Source organism: Pan paniscus, chromosome 5, assembly GCF_029289425.2.
Source record: "Pan paniscus chromosome 5, NHGRI_mPanPan1-v2.0_pri, whole genome shotgun sequence".
NCBI classification, from domain to species: domain Eukaryota; kingdom Metazoa; phylum Chordata; class Mammalia; order Primates; family Hominidae; genus Pan; species Pan paniscus.
In genome coordinates this window covers 163,133,051-163,148,849 of record NC_073254.2, presented here as the reverse complement: position 1 = coordinate 163,148,849, position 15,799 = coordinate 163,133,051, and the positions used below count along the sequence as shown (strand labels likewise).

Here is a 15,799-nt window from a genome sequence, read left to right as displayed (position 1 = left end):
GAAGATGTTTCTCTTACATTTTGTTAACTTACTGTTATAAAAGCTATACAATGTAACTGTTTTTATCAAGAATCAATTAATGTTTTGCTTGTTCAGATAAAATGTGGCCACACATTTGAGGCCAGATAGGCCTGGGTTCAAATCCCACTTCTACCATCCTGAGCTACGTCATTTGGGCAAATTATATAAGGTTTCTGAGATTCAGTTTCTTCATTTGTAATTGAGATCATTCCTTATTTGTAGCGCCACTGTGAAAATTTAATGATACAATCACTGTAGAGTGCCTGGCACAAAAAAAATAATAGTAGCTATGTAACTGGCAATGAATTATGGAAATTGGCTATAGTGAATTCATTCATCAATTTAATAAATATGTATTGATCCTACTGTATGCCAGACAACTGGGCAAAGTGCTTGGAATTCAAAGGCTGTTTTGCACTAGGAGCTTAACATTTTTGTGGGGATACAGACATGCATAATAGAGATATGAAAGTGCTGTGCAAGCACAAGTAACGGAATAGCTAACTTTGCTTGGGGAGTTAGGAATGGCTTCTTAAAGAAGATAGGAACTAAGCTAGCAGGAATTTGTCAGGAAAGACTGAGAAGGGCATTTGGGGCAGGAGATTGCAAAGCCATGGAGTTATGACATGCTTTTCACATTCAAGAAAAGGAAAAAGTTGGAGAAGGCCATAGTAACCATGCCAGGCCCCGTGGATGGCTAAATTGAACTGACAAGACCCAGCTGATGTGTTTGGAAATAGACCAGAGGTGCCATGTTAATCCTTCAAGAGTGTGGCTCTAATTGAACTAAAAAAAATCCAATTCTCTGAGATGTGCCACTTTTGATGAATTGGCTTAAGAAAGAATTGATCAAAATCCTTCAGTACAGTGATGTTTGTTTGTTAGACACACCACTTTTCTTCAAATATACCAAAATTGGGGGCAGAAGGGAAACTGTTATTTTGTACTCAAGACTCATGATTTCCAGCTCTTCCTTCCCCTATAATTTCTTGTGATGGGCTGCCCTTTTCACCAGGAACACCCTGGGACATATTCTAAAAACTGCTGTAACCAAAATGCATGCTTCTTAGTTAATAACAAAGTAGTGCTCAATTCCAAAAACTGAAAGGGAAGATGAGACAAAATTTCACTGCAGAAAATATATCCTCAAATGTTGTAAAATGATGTGAAAACCATCCAAAGCACTGGATTTGAAACTAGTGAGGGCAACATCATGGCTAAAGCATCAGAAAGAATTAGACTGAGAAGAAGGAAAAGGCCTCAAAGCCACAGGCGAACACCCTAACTTGGGAAGAACCCTACGAGGCAAACAATTCCATTGCAAAAGACACTTCCAAATGCCTGCAACAGATCTCTGAGAGAAAGTCACAGCCTGGCTGCCCATCTGAGGGAAACTGTCCAGCTGCAATAGTTACTTCAAACAAAATCCCGTCGATGTGAGGTGCAGGTGGAGCGGAGGGCTGGTGGCTGTGTAGATGGGAATCCATCCTTGGGCTCTGAGGACAAGCCTTCTAATGGCACAGAAATTAAATTCATCCCAGAATTGGCTAGTTATATTATTTAACACCACTGACACACCAACCTTAATAATCTGTGGATTCATCTACTACATCGTTTGAATAATGACTCCATTCCATGGGAAGAAGTTTCTATTTATATTCAGTAACTATTACAGTATTCTCTAATTTTAATCTCCCATTATAACCTTCCAAGATTTCATGGCTTTTTAGGCAAATTCTATGGAAGGTCTAAATAGCAGATCATAGCTATTTAATAGATTTTTTAAAATAAAAGAAAGCCATTTGTTTTAATCCACTCACCATTCCGTGATTCAGCCACCCTGGGATAAAATTATCCAGCAGCTTCGGGTATATCATCTCTCTGTCATAGGCATAAATGATCCAGAACACTGCTACAACAAACTGGAAGGAAAAAGAAATCTTTTATTTCAAGTTCATCGACTATCCACAACATACAATTTATTGGTTAACAATAGTTGAAAGAATCCAACAGAATTTGGAATCTATGATGAAAGACAGCTCAGTAAACCAGCTAATGATTGGAAACACAGGTCTAGCTTCATTCCATTAGTAGTAAAAGTTAAGGTGCCTCCTCTCTCTCTGATCTCCCAATTGTGTTCTTTCAGGCAAAGGGATTGGTTTCTGAGGGAGAGAGAAGAGGCCTGTTTTCGTGTACAGCTCCGTTTCAGGGCTAATTGTGCTGGTTTGATTCCCTCAAGAGGGTTTAAAAGTTCACTGGTGGTTTTTTCGGATCCCATTACCCACTATCTAGAGTTAGCACACATTCAGGAAACTGCCAGCTATGTCCCTTTTCCTTGAACCCATCATGTGGTTTAAATTAACCTTCACATTCTCAAATTTCCACTTCACCACTAGCAGCATTGAAACCACTGCTATAAAATCTCCTAAAGTCACATTTCCAGCAAATGTATTAATTTATACAGACTAAGCAAGGGCTTTAGCTGCACTGAGAAGCTGGGTCCATGGAGGGTAAAGGAAGATTCCTAATTCTCTTGGAATAACTTAGAAGTTCATCTAGGTTCCAAAGGTTTGTTTTGGCCCAAGAGCAACATAATCATCAAAAGAGAGTAGAGTACTCAATGTATTATTTTACCCTTCTTCCAAATAATGGTGAGAAAAGAAGTTCAGATAAAATAATGAATGGCCCAAGGTCTTAACCTTCAGCACTGAATTTAAAAGAAAAAGTGTGTGTTTTTGTAAATGTCAAAAAATGTGGCATAGAAAGGGAACCATCCCACAGGAAGAGATAAAAGTCTCTGTAGAGTGATGCCTCAAAATAAAAAACGCTACAAAATGGAAAAATACAGCATAAAAATTAGAAACAATTTTGACTTCATTTTATATCTCATTCATGCTCCCATATTTTATTAATAAAAATAACAAATAGTTTAATGCCACTTCAAATTGGTGGTTTCGTAGGTCGGTGGAAGAAAAGGCCAGAATGCAAGAGATTAAAGTGGTTGTAGGTGGCAGGTAGAGGCAGTAAAAGGTGACTCCTGTTTCATGGCAGTGGGCAGTGAGGGAAGGCAAAGGAGGCTGGCTGCCTGAGACATGTAACAGGGATTAGGAGGGTGTGTATGATCTCACAAAACAGGAGATCCAGGCAGTATTTTGATTGGCTAAAAGTCAGAGTAAAAGGAGATAGAAAGACAGGGAACAAGTGATAAGCAAAGCCAAGGAAAAGAAAGGGATTAGGATTATAAACACAGATTAAGCATTCTTCCCTTTAAAGTGAAATGCAAGCACTTTTGCTGACAGTTGGAAATAGAGCTGAGCACAAAGAGTGGATTTGGGGCACTGCTGTGGATAACGTACTAGGAAGTCCATAAAATATTTAAAAGGAAGACTGCCATGAATCAGGAGGACCCCACAGAGATCTAATAACAAGATTTTGTAGTAGAACCAACCAGGATGTTTTCCCAGGCTGTCTTGAGGTCCGTGAAAATGAGGATTTACGAAAAAGAGGGTTTAGGAAAACTTGAGGATTCTAGGAATTTTGTAGCACAGTGGCTTGGGTAACTGGGACAGATAAAAGGTTGTAAATAAGGGATGCTATGACATCAGAAGAACATCTTTAAGCAACTGGCTAGCGTTTCTAAGCTGGTACTTGGCAAGGAGTGGTTACCAGTGAATTACATGACTTATCACACCTAAAGATATTAGTGACAGATAGTAAACACTTAATTAAAGATAGCCATTCCATTTTCACTTCTTTTGCTGGATAGATTTCACAAGTGACACCAAACCAATTAGGGCTGATCATGTGCTCCAATGCCAGGGATGCACTGCCAGGCATCACAGCAGTACTACCCCGCCCCATGATTCCAGCCTTGCTATTCAAAGTGGGTCGGCAGCACTCATGTCACCTGAAAGCCTTTAAATGTGCAGGATCCCAGGTCTCACTCTGATCTGCTCTGATCCTGCATTTCAATAAGATCTTATGCACATATAAGTTTGAGATGTTCTGCTTGGGGAGGCTCTACTTCAGCCACCTTGAGCCTCCTCCCTTCCCATGGAGTGAAGACATCCCGTGGCCAAGTGGCTTGCCTATGCGGAGCATGCGCCTCTTCCTTTCGAGATCACACCTGGAGTAACTGTGAGCCTGGAATTCCCTGCCCACATAGTCATGAGTATGCCTCAGGGCATTTGTGGACCTCCTCCCCCAGTCTGACCCCGAAGGTAGACTGCGATAAATGTGTGTTTGCCTTAACCTGAGGGGTGGTAAAGGCACATCTGTTTCTGGAGGGTGAGGACCAAAGGTTTACATTTGGTCTGGGTGTCCAAACACAGGCACCAAGCCACTTCAGTCTTGGATGGAGCCACTGATGCAAATCTCTTCACCTTTGCCATATAACATAACCTAATCAAGAGAGTGACATCCCATCATATTCACAGGTCTCTCTCATACTCTACAGAAGGGGATTGTACACACTGGTGCAGCAGGGGATGGAATCTTGGCATCATGTTGGAATTCTGCTTATCATAGGCTCCCACTGTGTTCTTCCTTTCCAAATTGTTTTGATTGCTTTAAGTCCTTTGCATTTCCATTTAAATGTTAGAATCTCCAATTATTAATTTATACAAATATCCTGCTAGAATTCTCATGGTGACTGTTTGGGGAGAGCTAACATTTTAACAATATTGAATTTTCCAATCCATGACGATCATTTGTATCCCCTAACTTGGGTCTTCTTTAATTTCTCTCAGCAATGTTTGTGGTTTTCAATGCACAGATACTGCACATATTTTGTTGAACCTATCCATAAATATTTCATGTTTTGTGATGCTATTGTGGAGAGTATTACATTTTTTACATTCTTTTTTGTTAGTTTATAAGAATGAACTGATTTTTGAATATTGACAATGTAGCTTATACCTTTGCTAAATTCATGTAGTAGTTCTAGTAGCTATTTTAGAAATAGTTTTGCATTTTATACTTACACGATCTGCAAATAAAGACAGTGTTTTTCCCTTACAATTTTATGCATTTTACTTCTTTTTTTTTATTGCACTGCCTGTGACCTGCAGCAATATGTTGAATAGAAGTGATGGAGAGTGAGCATCCTTGCCTTCATCTCTATCTTAGGGAAAGTGGTCAGTCTTTCCACACTTAAGTCTGATATTAGCTGCAGGCTTCTTTTAGTTGTCTTTTATCAAGTTGAGAAAAATCTCTTCTATTCTTACTTTATTTGGGAGTTATATACATACACAAAGAATAAGTGCTGAATTTTTCCATTTTTTCAGATGGTTTTGTTTCATACTTGAGACAATCATACAGTTTTCCCTCTTTATTCTGTTAATATGGTGAATTATATCAGTTGATTTTGAAAGTCAAACCAACCTTACATTCCTGGTCATCATATATGATAATTTATATATATATATATATATATATATATATGTGTGTACACACACACACACACACACACACATATATACACACACACACATATATAATATATGTTTTTACTGGATTCAATCTGCTGATACTTTGCAAAGAATTTTCTTTTCATCTCTATTCATGAAGTATACTGATTTCTGATCTATAATTTTCTTTTCTCATAATGTCTTCACCTAATTCTGGTAACAGTATAAATTCTGGAATCAAAAGGTGAGTTGGGAAGTGTTTCCTCTCTATTTTCTGAAGGGTTTTGTGCAAGATTAGTGTAATTTATTCCTTATGCAATTGATATACTTCCCTAGTAAAGCCATCTGGACTTGCAATTTTTCTGGTGGGCAGATTTGTGAATTCATTTTCTTTAATAAATATAGGGCTATTTGGGCTTCCTACTTTGCTTGAGTTGATTTTGGTCATTATTGTCTTTTGAGGAATTTCTATATTTCATCTATGTTTTTGAATTTATAAAATTGTTCTTACTATTCCATCGTGGAAACTGGCAAATGCTATGAATCAGTTATTTTTCCCTAGAGAGCCCATTGTTAAATATTTACTAACATATCACTGTTAGGAGTCACTATCTGTTAACCACAAGTGATCATTCATAGCATCCACAACACATGAGACTCAGTGTGAAGCTTTGGCCAATACTTTGATCCCTACCTTATATTGAGGGAATTATATGGGTTATTAAAAGTGAAGTGACTTTCAAGAAAGTGTTAGTTACCTTTCTAAGTGTAATACTAGAAGGTCAGGAGACCCAGCTAACTGAGTAATCAGTCTTCTAAATAATTCTTTAGATATAAACACAGCACAGATGGTAGCTTCTTGGCTTCCTGCACTGATATCCTCCTGATAGTATAGCCATCAGCAAACCCAAAATAAATTTGAACTCTCCTACCAGGGCATGGATATGGAACAAAAATAGTTTCTCTTGGACAGGCTAAGCGATACTGAAACCTTCCACTGTTGTGAAGAAGCGCCTTCTCTGGCCAGGAGCAATGGCCAGCTATTCCTCATCCTACACCTGCTGCTTCTTGGCTGCCAGGAACAGAATACTGTACTTGAACTGAGAGTGGAAGGAGCACAGTCACTTTCCAGTCCTTTAAGCTTTGAGATAAAATACTTGAGTGACAGCTAGTCATTGATGTCTCATTTGAACCCCCAGAACTACTAGGAAATTAATGCCAAAAGAAAACTGGATTTACAGTTTGCCTCTTTTTGAAAGGAGTCTCTCACATGGAGTCTGACAGAAGCTGAAACTTCAGCTTTAGTCCACTTCTAAGAAGAAGCTTTATTGATTAATGGGAAATTCTTTGGAATTGAGTAAGACCAATTAGAATGCAAAGAATGTTGGAGAGAAATTCGCCATGAAGAAGGCTAAAAAGAAGAGTCACTTATCTATAGATTGGTCTATAAAGGCTGGATAGCATCATCTCAAACATTCACTGTTGAGGGAGGGAAGGACGGAGGGAAGAGGGGAGGAAATGGATACATCCTTAAAGTCTGCAGCTTCAACTGGATAAAATCCTATATATATTCTGATAAGTCAGTACTCAGACTCTACCAAATACTGATAGGAAAAGATTTAAATTCTGTTTGGGGCTCTATTACCTTGCTTCCAGATTTATTTTTCATAACTTACTTTCCAGTCAATTCTTTCTGTTGCAGAAGGGTAATCTTTAGAAATATTTCCAATGTGATTTCTCTTTGCAAACAGAGAAAGTATGGGTGTGAGAATAAGCTGGGTGTTGTGCATGCTATCTGGCTTCGTCTCTGATGGCCCCCATGCAAAGAGTGAATGTCTCCTTCAGCACGGCCCTTGCCTTCCTACTTTCCAGATCTATGGAATCCTGAGTGTCCAAGTCCTTTCCTTCTGACTAATTTTCCTCAACCATATCCTCAAATTCAGAAACGCATAGTGAAGCTTAGGGCTCTCTAAAATGCCACAGTCTCCTTTGTTCCAGAGGACAATCAGTTTCTAGGATTCATTCCTAAAAGCATGACATGGAATTCCTCTCCTTAGAATGTAAGTCTGTGAGTAATGTTAATTTTTTATGCTATGAATTCTGCCCAAATTATCTTAAAACCAGAATCTCCACATAGAGAATTGCCAAAGCACTTGTTGATGTTATGCTCTTTTCTTCATGGGTTTTAACTATCATCATTTTGGTACATTTATAATTTATCCATATTTGCCTAGATTTCTGTTCTTCATTATCTCTACTGACTGAGGAAGTAATGATAGAATACAAACCCAGCTCCTACAAATGCCTACATGATTTGGTTCCTTCCTTTCTCTCCAACCTCGGCCTGTGCCATGCTCTGTCTTGCTCCTTCAAGTCCAACCAGTAATTTGTTTGTTCCTGAAAATTATTAAGCTCTTTCCTGATTCAGGGCCATAGCATTTTCTACTCTGTGCCAGGAATGCTCTTCCCCTCCTTTCACATGGCTGGATTCTCTGTTCTTTCACATCTAGCTTAAATAGCACCTCCACATGGAAGCCGCCACTAGACCCTCCAGGGCTCTGTTGTCTATTATAGAACCTAGCAGAAAACAGGCTCTTGCTATTGTTGCTGCTGCTCAGTTCTTCTTTGTTCTGTGGCTCTTCTATGAGAAAGTGAAGTATCAGAGAACAGGAATTGGTTTGTCCTGTTCATTACTGGTTCCCCACTGCCTGGCATATAGCATGGATGTGATAAAAATTTGCTGAATAAATGAATAAAGTCTATTGCTGTTCCTTGTACATGCCAGAATCCACATCTCCCACAGGAGCAAGTACCTTTTTACTCCTTTTCTTCCTATCGACCTAAAATTCCTCCTGTATGTTCCCTGTGGATTTTTGTCCTTCTGTGTGTAAGGAAGAAATCTCCTTCTTTCCAGGCTACTCTTATGGCCCAGCCCTTCTCAGATCATCTATGAGATAGCTCGTCCCTCACCTGCTTAAGTCTTCTATCATCCTATAATAATCCTCTGGACTTCAAGATCAAGTGCAAGACTGAAAGCTCTCTTTCCTTAAGTCAACCAAAAATTAAGAGAATGACAAACAGAAGTGAAACTGATGAAACACTAGGAAACACCCATAATCCAAACATCACTCTTTAAAAGGCTGCCAAGTGTTAGGAAAATTAAATAAGGACATGGGGAGACTGATGGAAGAAACAAGATCCTGAAGCTCTCTGGTTGAGTGAGCAGAACAGAGAGGTCTTTACAGGTGGCAAACCCTGAAGGACATTAAATGACCCTTGCTGGGAACATGAGGTCTCGATGCATGGGAGCACTGGGGAAATGCTCTGACCCCTGTTTGGCATTAGGGGTCAGCGGTGATGATGCTAAACGTGGAAACAGGCTAGTGTGTCATCTCTGCCAGAGCAGGATGTGGGTGTACTAAGGTCAACAAGAAAAGAGTGGTGGTACCAAGCCTGAATATATGGCTCATGCTCAGCTGATGGAGACCAAGCTTTATGTCACCATCCAAAAGAGCTGTGATAAAAATGAGCTGAGGAGAGAGAAATGAGTTGAGCCCACACAGAGGCCGTTCTCCAGGAAAGGCAGTAGTGGAAAATAGATGGAAATTCAAGCTGCCCTAGCTCCATTCCCTAGTCTGTCTCCAGTTCTATCCTTTCACAAATAGCTGGCTCGGTAAGAACAAACCAATTTAAGAATGCATAATCACAAGAAATGAAACAGTATGGAATGTAGTCATAGATACCACAAAAAACATAGAGAGGAATATGATTTTAAAAAGTCAGCTGAATGATACAAACCAGAAAAGTTTGCCCCAATAGGTATAGTTCATGATCAAATAATTCTCCATTAAAGAAAAGAGGTCAAAGAAGAAAAACTGAGATTCGATAGAAGATAGAGCAAGAGGAGAAGAGGATAAAGGTGAATGAACTTATGAAATAAATAAAATATAAAAAATAAAACTGAAAGTCACATTAGAGGCAGCAAAAGGAAAAATTGCCTTTGGTGAAGACAGTCGGGGTTTAGCTTTCTGCAGAACTGTGGACCAGATACACTGAAAAACCTTCCTGCTGTGAAACACTAGGTGCTAAATAAATTACAACAAATATACTTTTAAATGTATTGCTGAGCACACAAGAAAGGAAGGGAAATCACTAGGAGCCACAAAAAAAAAAAAAAAAAAAAAAGGAAAAAAAAAAGAAGAGAGGAAAAATGAAAACAGAAGGAAATTCAGAAACTGGGACTGCCTGGAGGCAAATACCAATATGAGAATCAGAGCACTCTGTGGATTGTGGTCAAGGAGAAGGAAGGCAAGGCCTGAGGCCACACAATCTGGTGGAGGAAATTAAGCCAGAGGAGCCTGGCCCGCAGAGGGCCTACACCTTCAGAGAAAGGGGAGCCTGGAGAAAGTACTCTTTATCAGGGCAAATAAATTGCTTTTTACTCCTAATTGCCAAGACTTTTTTAATCAAAAAGGTTTTTAAATTTCATTTAGTTTTTTTCACATTGAGATAATCATTTTTTCCTCTTTTACCTTTGTATTAGTGAAAGCAAAGTTAAGATAATTAAGCAAGGTCTGCAAGGTCTAAAAATAAATTTTAAACTTACACCAAATAACTGTAATGGATACTGTAGTGCTTTCCCAGATTCCCTCTTCAGAGTCAGGGCATCCATTGGCCAGTGCATAGGACTATCAGTTGCTGGCCATTCTTAGCTGCATCCTTCAACAGGAGTTGCCCTCAGCTACAGGGAATGGACTAGCCCAAGGTCATGCTCCCTCCTCAAGGCAGTCCAAACCCAATGACTGGCTAACACAAGGATATAAAGACCCTGCCCCAATTTAGGATGACTCTGAAGGGCCATCCCAGCTCAAAAGCTCCTAGTATGTCTCAGTTACAACTGCAATATGGGTGAGCTTCCCTCTCTGCCCAATGCTGTCTTCCTTACTTCCTAACAGGGGAACCTCCCAAGGGCTGCCTCCTTCTGCATGTGGTCTCCATCTCAAAGCCTCGTCACAGGAGTCCAATCTAAGACAACACCATTCACGTAGAAGTGCAACAGACAGATATACTGAAGCATGAACATATTTGTAATAAATAAATCACTATAAGGAAATGTATAAAAAGTAAACATTCTTTACAATCTCCACCTGCAAAGATCTTTATTGCCAAAGGAAGAAGTATATCTTTCAAGATCTTTTTCTATGCATGTAAAATGCACTCTACACATTATTCTATGAAATTAGGTCATACTATACCTAGTCTTCTGCAATTCTTCTGACTTAATATTTTAAGAAGATACTCCATGGTTCTTAAGTGCTCCATAGAACCCCATTGTAGGATTATGTACCATAGTTTACTCAAGTACTCACTAACGGATACATGCATTCTTTCCAATTTCCCAATTTCCAACAAGGCCACAGTAGATGTGTTACATGTATGTTTTTATATACCTACAAGAGACCTCAGAGGGATAAATTGCAAAAAGCACAATTATGTTTGCACCAACCTAAATACTAGGAGAGATGCTCCAGGATCTGAGGTCCCTATTGTTGGCTGGGCCTGCTGACAAGAGGCTCCTTTGTCACTCCCTGTCCCAGTACCACTCCCTTCACCCCAGCTTCAGGCTGTAATGTCCCTATCCTGGACTCCTGCAGTAGCCTCTTGGCCAGGCTCACTGGTTTCAGTTCTCTTTAACTCCATCTATGCTTTATCTTGGCCTCTGAGTAAACTTTGAAGAACTTGCCAGCTCAGAAGTCCCAGTGGCTCCTCCATGCCTGCAGGACAAAAAATCAAACTTCCTTTGTGGTCAAGCCCCAAATGCTCTTCCCAGTCCCCTTCCAGTTTCTTCCAGGGACCCTCTTCACCAGACTATGTGTGGCTTCCCAAACTCATCACACACTTGAAGTATCCATTCCTTTGTGCGTTTTATAATTGCAGCTTTAAATTCACTAAAAAACAACCCATTTCAAAATCTAAGCTTTATCCATTGCTACCATCATGATGCACTTGTTTTCTCCCCCCAGTTTCTTGTCAGACATACTTCTCTCCTTGACCCCCACAACACTGTGCTTGTAACACTGGCCTACTTAACTCTGATTCCTGCACGGCGGCCAGTTCCTCTAAGCTGCCAAAGGCTCTTTCACCCTCCAGGTCCCCATCAATGTTGCTCCCTTCCCTAGAACGCCTCCCACCATCCCACCCAGCTCACCCGACCATAGAAATGGGAGCTTAATATCCCCCCCACAAGAAGAAGCCTCTCCTGTGCTGCCCCAGCTTTGGGCCCCCTTGTCTTTGCACATGCTGTCATAGCACATTACATTTTTCCTTCGTAACACTGAGCACAGTTACCATGAAATAACTGACTGTGTAATTACTGGTTTCTCTTCCCAGTAGAATGTAAACTCCATAAGGGCAGAGACAAGTCTATCTCCTCTCTGTTACACTGTCACATCTCTTTTCGTGCCTTATATTTTTAAACTATCTTGAGTGGCTCCCGCCTGTAATCCCAGCACTTTGGGAGGCTGAGGCGGGTGGATCATTTGAGGCCAGAAGTTCGAGACCAGCTCGGCCAACATGGCGAAACCACATCACTACTAAAAATACAAAAAAAAAAAAAAAATAGCCAGATGTGGTGGTGTATGTCTGAAATCTCAGCTATTCAGGAGGCTGAGGCAGGAGAATCACTTGAATCTGGAAGGTAGAGGCTGCAGTGCACCGAGATCACACCACTGCACTCCAGCCTGGGCTACAGAGTGAGACACTGTCTCAAAAACAAAACAGAACAACAACAAAACAAAACAAAAAAACCCTCAATTTTGAAATAATCTAAGACTCATAAATTGAAAGATAACACAGTGTTCCTATGTATCCTTCCCCCAGCTTTCCCCAGTGATATCATCTTACATAGCCATGGTACATCCTCAAAACCAGAAAATTAACACTGATACGATACTATAAACTATAGACCAAATTCGGGTTTCACCAGCTTTGACATGCACTCATTTTTGGTGGAGGTGGGAGCGGTATCACACATATATATTTGTATCACGACTGCCTGCTCAAGATACAGAAGTATTCTGTTATTACAAAGAAACTCCCTGGTACTAACTTTTTCTTTCTTTCTTTCTTTCTTTCTTTTTACACAGAGTCTCACTCTATCGCCCAGGCAGGCCTGGTACTAACTCTTGATAGTCACACCCTCCCCACAACCTTAACTAGCTCCTGGCAACTGTTGATTTGTTCTTCATCACTACAGTTTCGTCATTTTGAGACTATTATATGCATGCAATCTTTCTCAGTGCTTTATTAAGGCTGGCTTGACTTCGTTTAGTCTTAACAATGTATGGGCCAGAGATTTCACAAGCAACATGTTCTTTAAGAATCATAACTACTTTAAGGTAGCTACTTTTATTTTATCCAGCCTTATAGATGAAAAAAACATATCTTTAGAAAATTTTAATTTTAGTAAGTTTCCCAGAGTCAAAAAGTTAATAATGTCCAAACCAGAATGTGAGGTCAGGCAGTGAGACCTCTATGCTTTTAACTTTTTTGCGAGGGGAGTAGAGACAGAGTTTCACTTTGTTTCCAATCTGGTCACGAACTCCTGGTTTCAAGTGATCCTCCAGCCTTGGCCTCCCAAAGTGCTGGGATTATAGGCATGAACCACCACACCTGGCCACTTTCAACCTCTCTAAACATTTTTTGTACATACTAGATACTTTTGAATCTATTAATAATTGGTTGAATAAATAAATTAAATGCCAGAGACTATTATTTCATAGCTAGTTCTGGGTCCCCTAGAAGAACCTGCATATAGTCAGAACTCAAGTTTTGGCGAGTAAATGTGGTTAATCATTCTAGAAGAAACTAAAGGCAAAGGAAAATGGTCATGAATGGTGAAAAATCATCAAGCTGGTCCTCTGGATTGAACATGCCTCACAAGGCCACAGGGTAGCAGCATTCTTGTCTTTTATAGTAATAAATGCATTTTAAAAATCTCAGCTGGGCACGGTGGCTCACGCCTGTAATCCCAGCACTTTGGGAGGCCGAGGCAGGTGGATCACGAGGTAAGGAGTTCGAGACCAGCCTGGCCAATATGGTGAAATCCCGTCTGTACTAAAATACAAAAAAATTAGCCAGGCATGCTGGCAGGCACCTGTAGTCCCAGCTACTCGGGAGGCTGAGGCAGGAGAATCACTTGAACCCGGGAGGTGGAGCTTGCAGTGAGCTGAGATCACACCACTGCACTCTAGCCTGGGTGACAGAGCGAGACTCCATCTCAAAAATAAAAATAAAAAGCATTAATAAAATCTCAAGCATTTCAACCAGGATTATTTGACCAGGTACATCTTCCCTCTAGGAAATTCATATCCATAAGAAAGAGAAGTAGCAGTGACTTAGAATACTTGCTGGTCCTAACTGATACCTGGGTCTTGCCTTGTACCTCACACATTTCCTTCCCTACTCAAATTTTAGTTAATAGGCTCCTATCATATTCTCACTTCATCTTTGAGGTGGAAATCTTTCCCCAGAATGCCAGCTTGCATGGATGGATCCCTGTGACCAGTTGTCTCTCTGGATTTGCAGATGGGGTCTCCGAGGTTGTACCCTGTGTCATCCCTGTGACTTTAGGCTGAAACCACACCAATCTTGCCATACGCCTGCAGTTCTGTCTCTTCTTACAGCCTCAGCATCTCTATCTGGCCAGTTTTGCCACTGACCAAAGCACGAGAATGATGGCTATTAGGTTTGATTTTCTTTCCCACCTACAGAACCCAAATTGCCTGGGCTTGGCTTCTAGTGGTGGCAGTCTTATTTTGTGAAGAGTGATGTCTGAAGGGTCTGGTTGGCAAGGTGGTGTGCATTGTGAGAGGGTAGGGTGTGGCAAAAATAAGGCCTGGAGGGAGGAAACTTTTGTATATCTGGTGGTCTTATGCCTCACACAGGTGAGATCATCCCATAAGGTGAACATTTTACCATTCTAATAACTAACCCTCCTGTTATGGGCTCAGAGTTAGATCCACTTAGAATTGAACTCCACTCCAAACAAACAAAGCAAGGCTTCTTTCACGCTCTGTCAAGTGACAATAAATAAAATAATTAAACAGATATCCATAAACCTCACATAAGACCTTTTAATATGTTAGGGAACCACTATCAATTAGGATTGATTTAAGTTTCTTTTGGAAAAAAAAACTATTTGGGCCTTTTCTCCACCATAAAATCACTGAATAATCAAACTCTTGCTGTCTTTCTTTCTCATTTTTTAAATAAAAGGGGACTATAGTTATTCGATAAAATTACATTAATATGAATATTCAAAGGGTAGCTATAAGTACACAGGAGAGACATCCAGCTAAACCCATCTCAGTTACCTGAGGATAAAAGTAAGAAAAATCTAATTTAATCCAATCTAGTAAAAGTTAATTAATAAATCAACCATGCTTTTTTTAGAAGCATCCTATGTTAGATGACTATGTGTCAATGCCTATATTTGACGCCTTGGGTGTAGTAGCAGAGTAACAGAATACTATGACCAGAATACTACTGTAACAGTGGAAACTGAAGGCTAATCAAATGAAATACAGCCTACCCAAGAAAGATATGTTAACAGAAGAAAAATGATCTTAATAGTGAGTAGGTGTATGGGCATTAAAGAGCAATAATGCATCACCAGCTTTGTAGACAGGACAGGGTTCTCTGGCCACCCAAGAAAGCATTCTGGTCTACCAAGCCAGTCAATCCCTACTGTGCAACCGAATTCATCAGATTATAGTAATTTGACTACTAGCCACTAGTATCATCCAATTCAAGCTCACCCAGAATTCGGCTTCCCTTTTGGCTTCTTCAGTTATTGCCTCTAGGTAGAGTTTGGACAATCTGACAATTTTTTAGTCCACCTGATAATTTTTTCACAACATAAATTACTTATCTGTCTGATTTAATCTTTAGTCTATAATCATTTAGTTAGCATAAGTTCATTTACTGAGAGAAGGATTATCTCAAAATAGACTAACAAAACAGAGTGTCCTGGTCTACAAGAATATTTCGGGACTTCCTAGCACACTAGGACACCCACAAATGACTATCTCACTGCTCTGGAATTGCTATGGGGATAGGAGAGGACGAAGGCTATGGTTTTCTGTGTTTTGTTTATTTTAGATTATATACATTAAAAACTAGGAAAATATATAGCAAGTTATACACATAATTTGCAATGGGAAAAGAACTTTTGGAGAGGCTGGCATATTTGTTTCTTGGTATTGTATCAATAACATATCAATATTTTTTGTTTTTCTCTATGAACCATTTGCCATTTACATTTAGAACATGAATGTCTCTAAATGGGAGCACACTTACAAACACAATTG

General features: G+C 39.9%; 1 protein-coding gene across 11 annotated transcripts in view; it reads right to left on the bottom strand.

Annotated features, from left to right (window-relative positions):
• Positions 1–15,799, bottom strand: part of AIG1 (androgen induced 1) — a 336,552-nt gene that overhangs the window by 222,795 nt on the left and 97,958 nt on the right. For all 11 annotated transcript variants that reach the window (XR_010112530.1, XR_010112529.1, XR_010112531.1 and 8 more), the window contains one exon: positions 1,842–1,943. Coding sequence is in view for 8 of the 11 variants with exons in the window: in XM_057302603.2 (XP_057158586.1) it covers positions 1,842–1,943 (102 nt within the window). In the remaining 3 variants the exon portion in view is untranslated. The remainder of the gene's footprint in view (positions 1–1,841; positions 1,944–15,799) is intronic.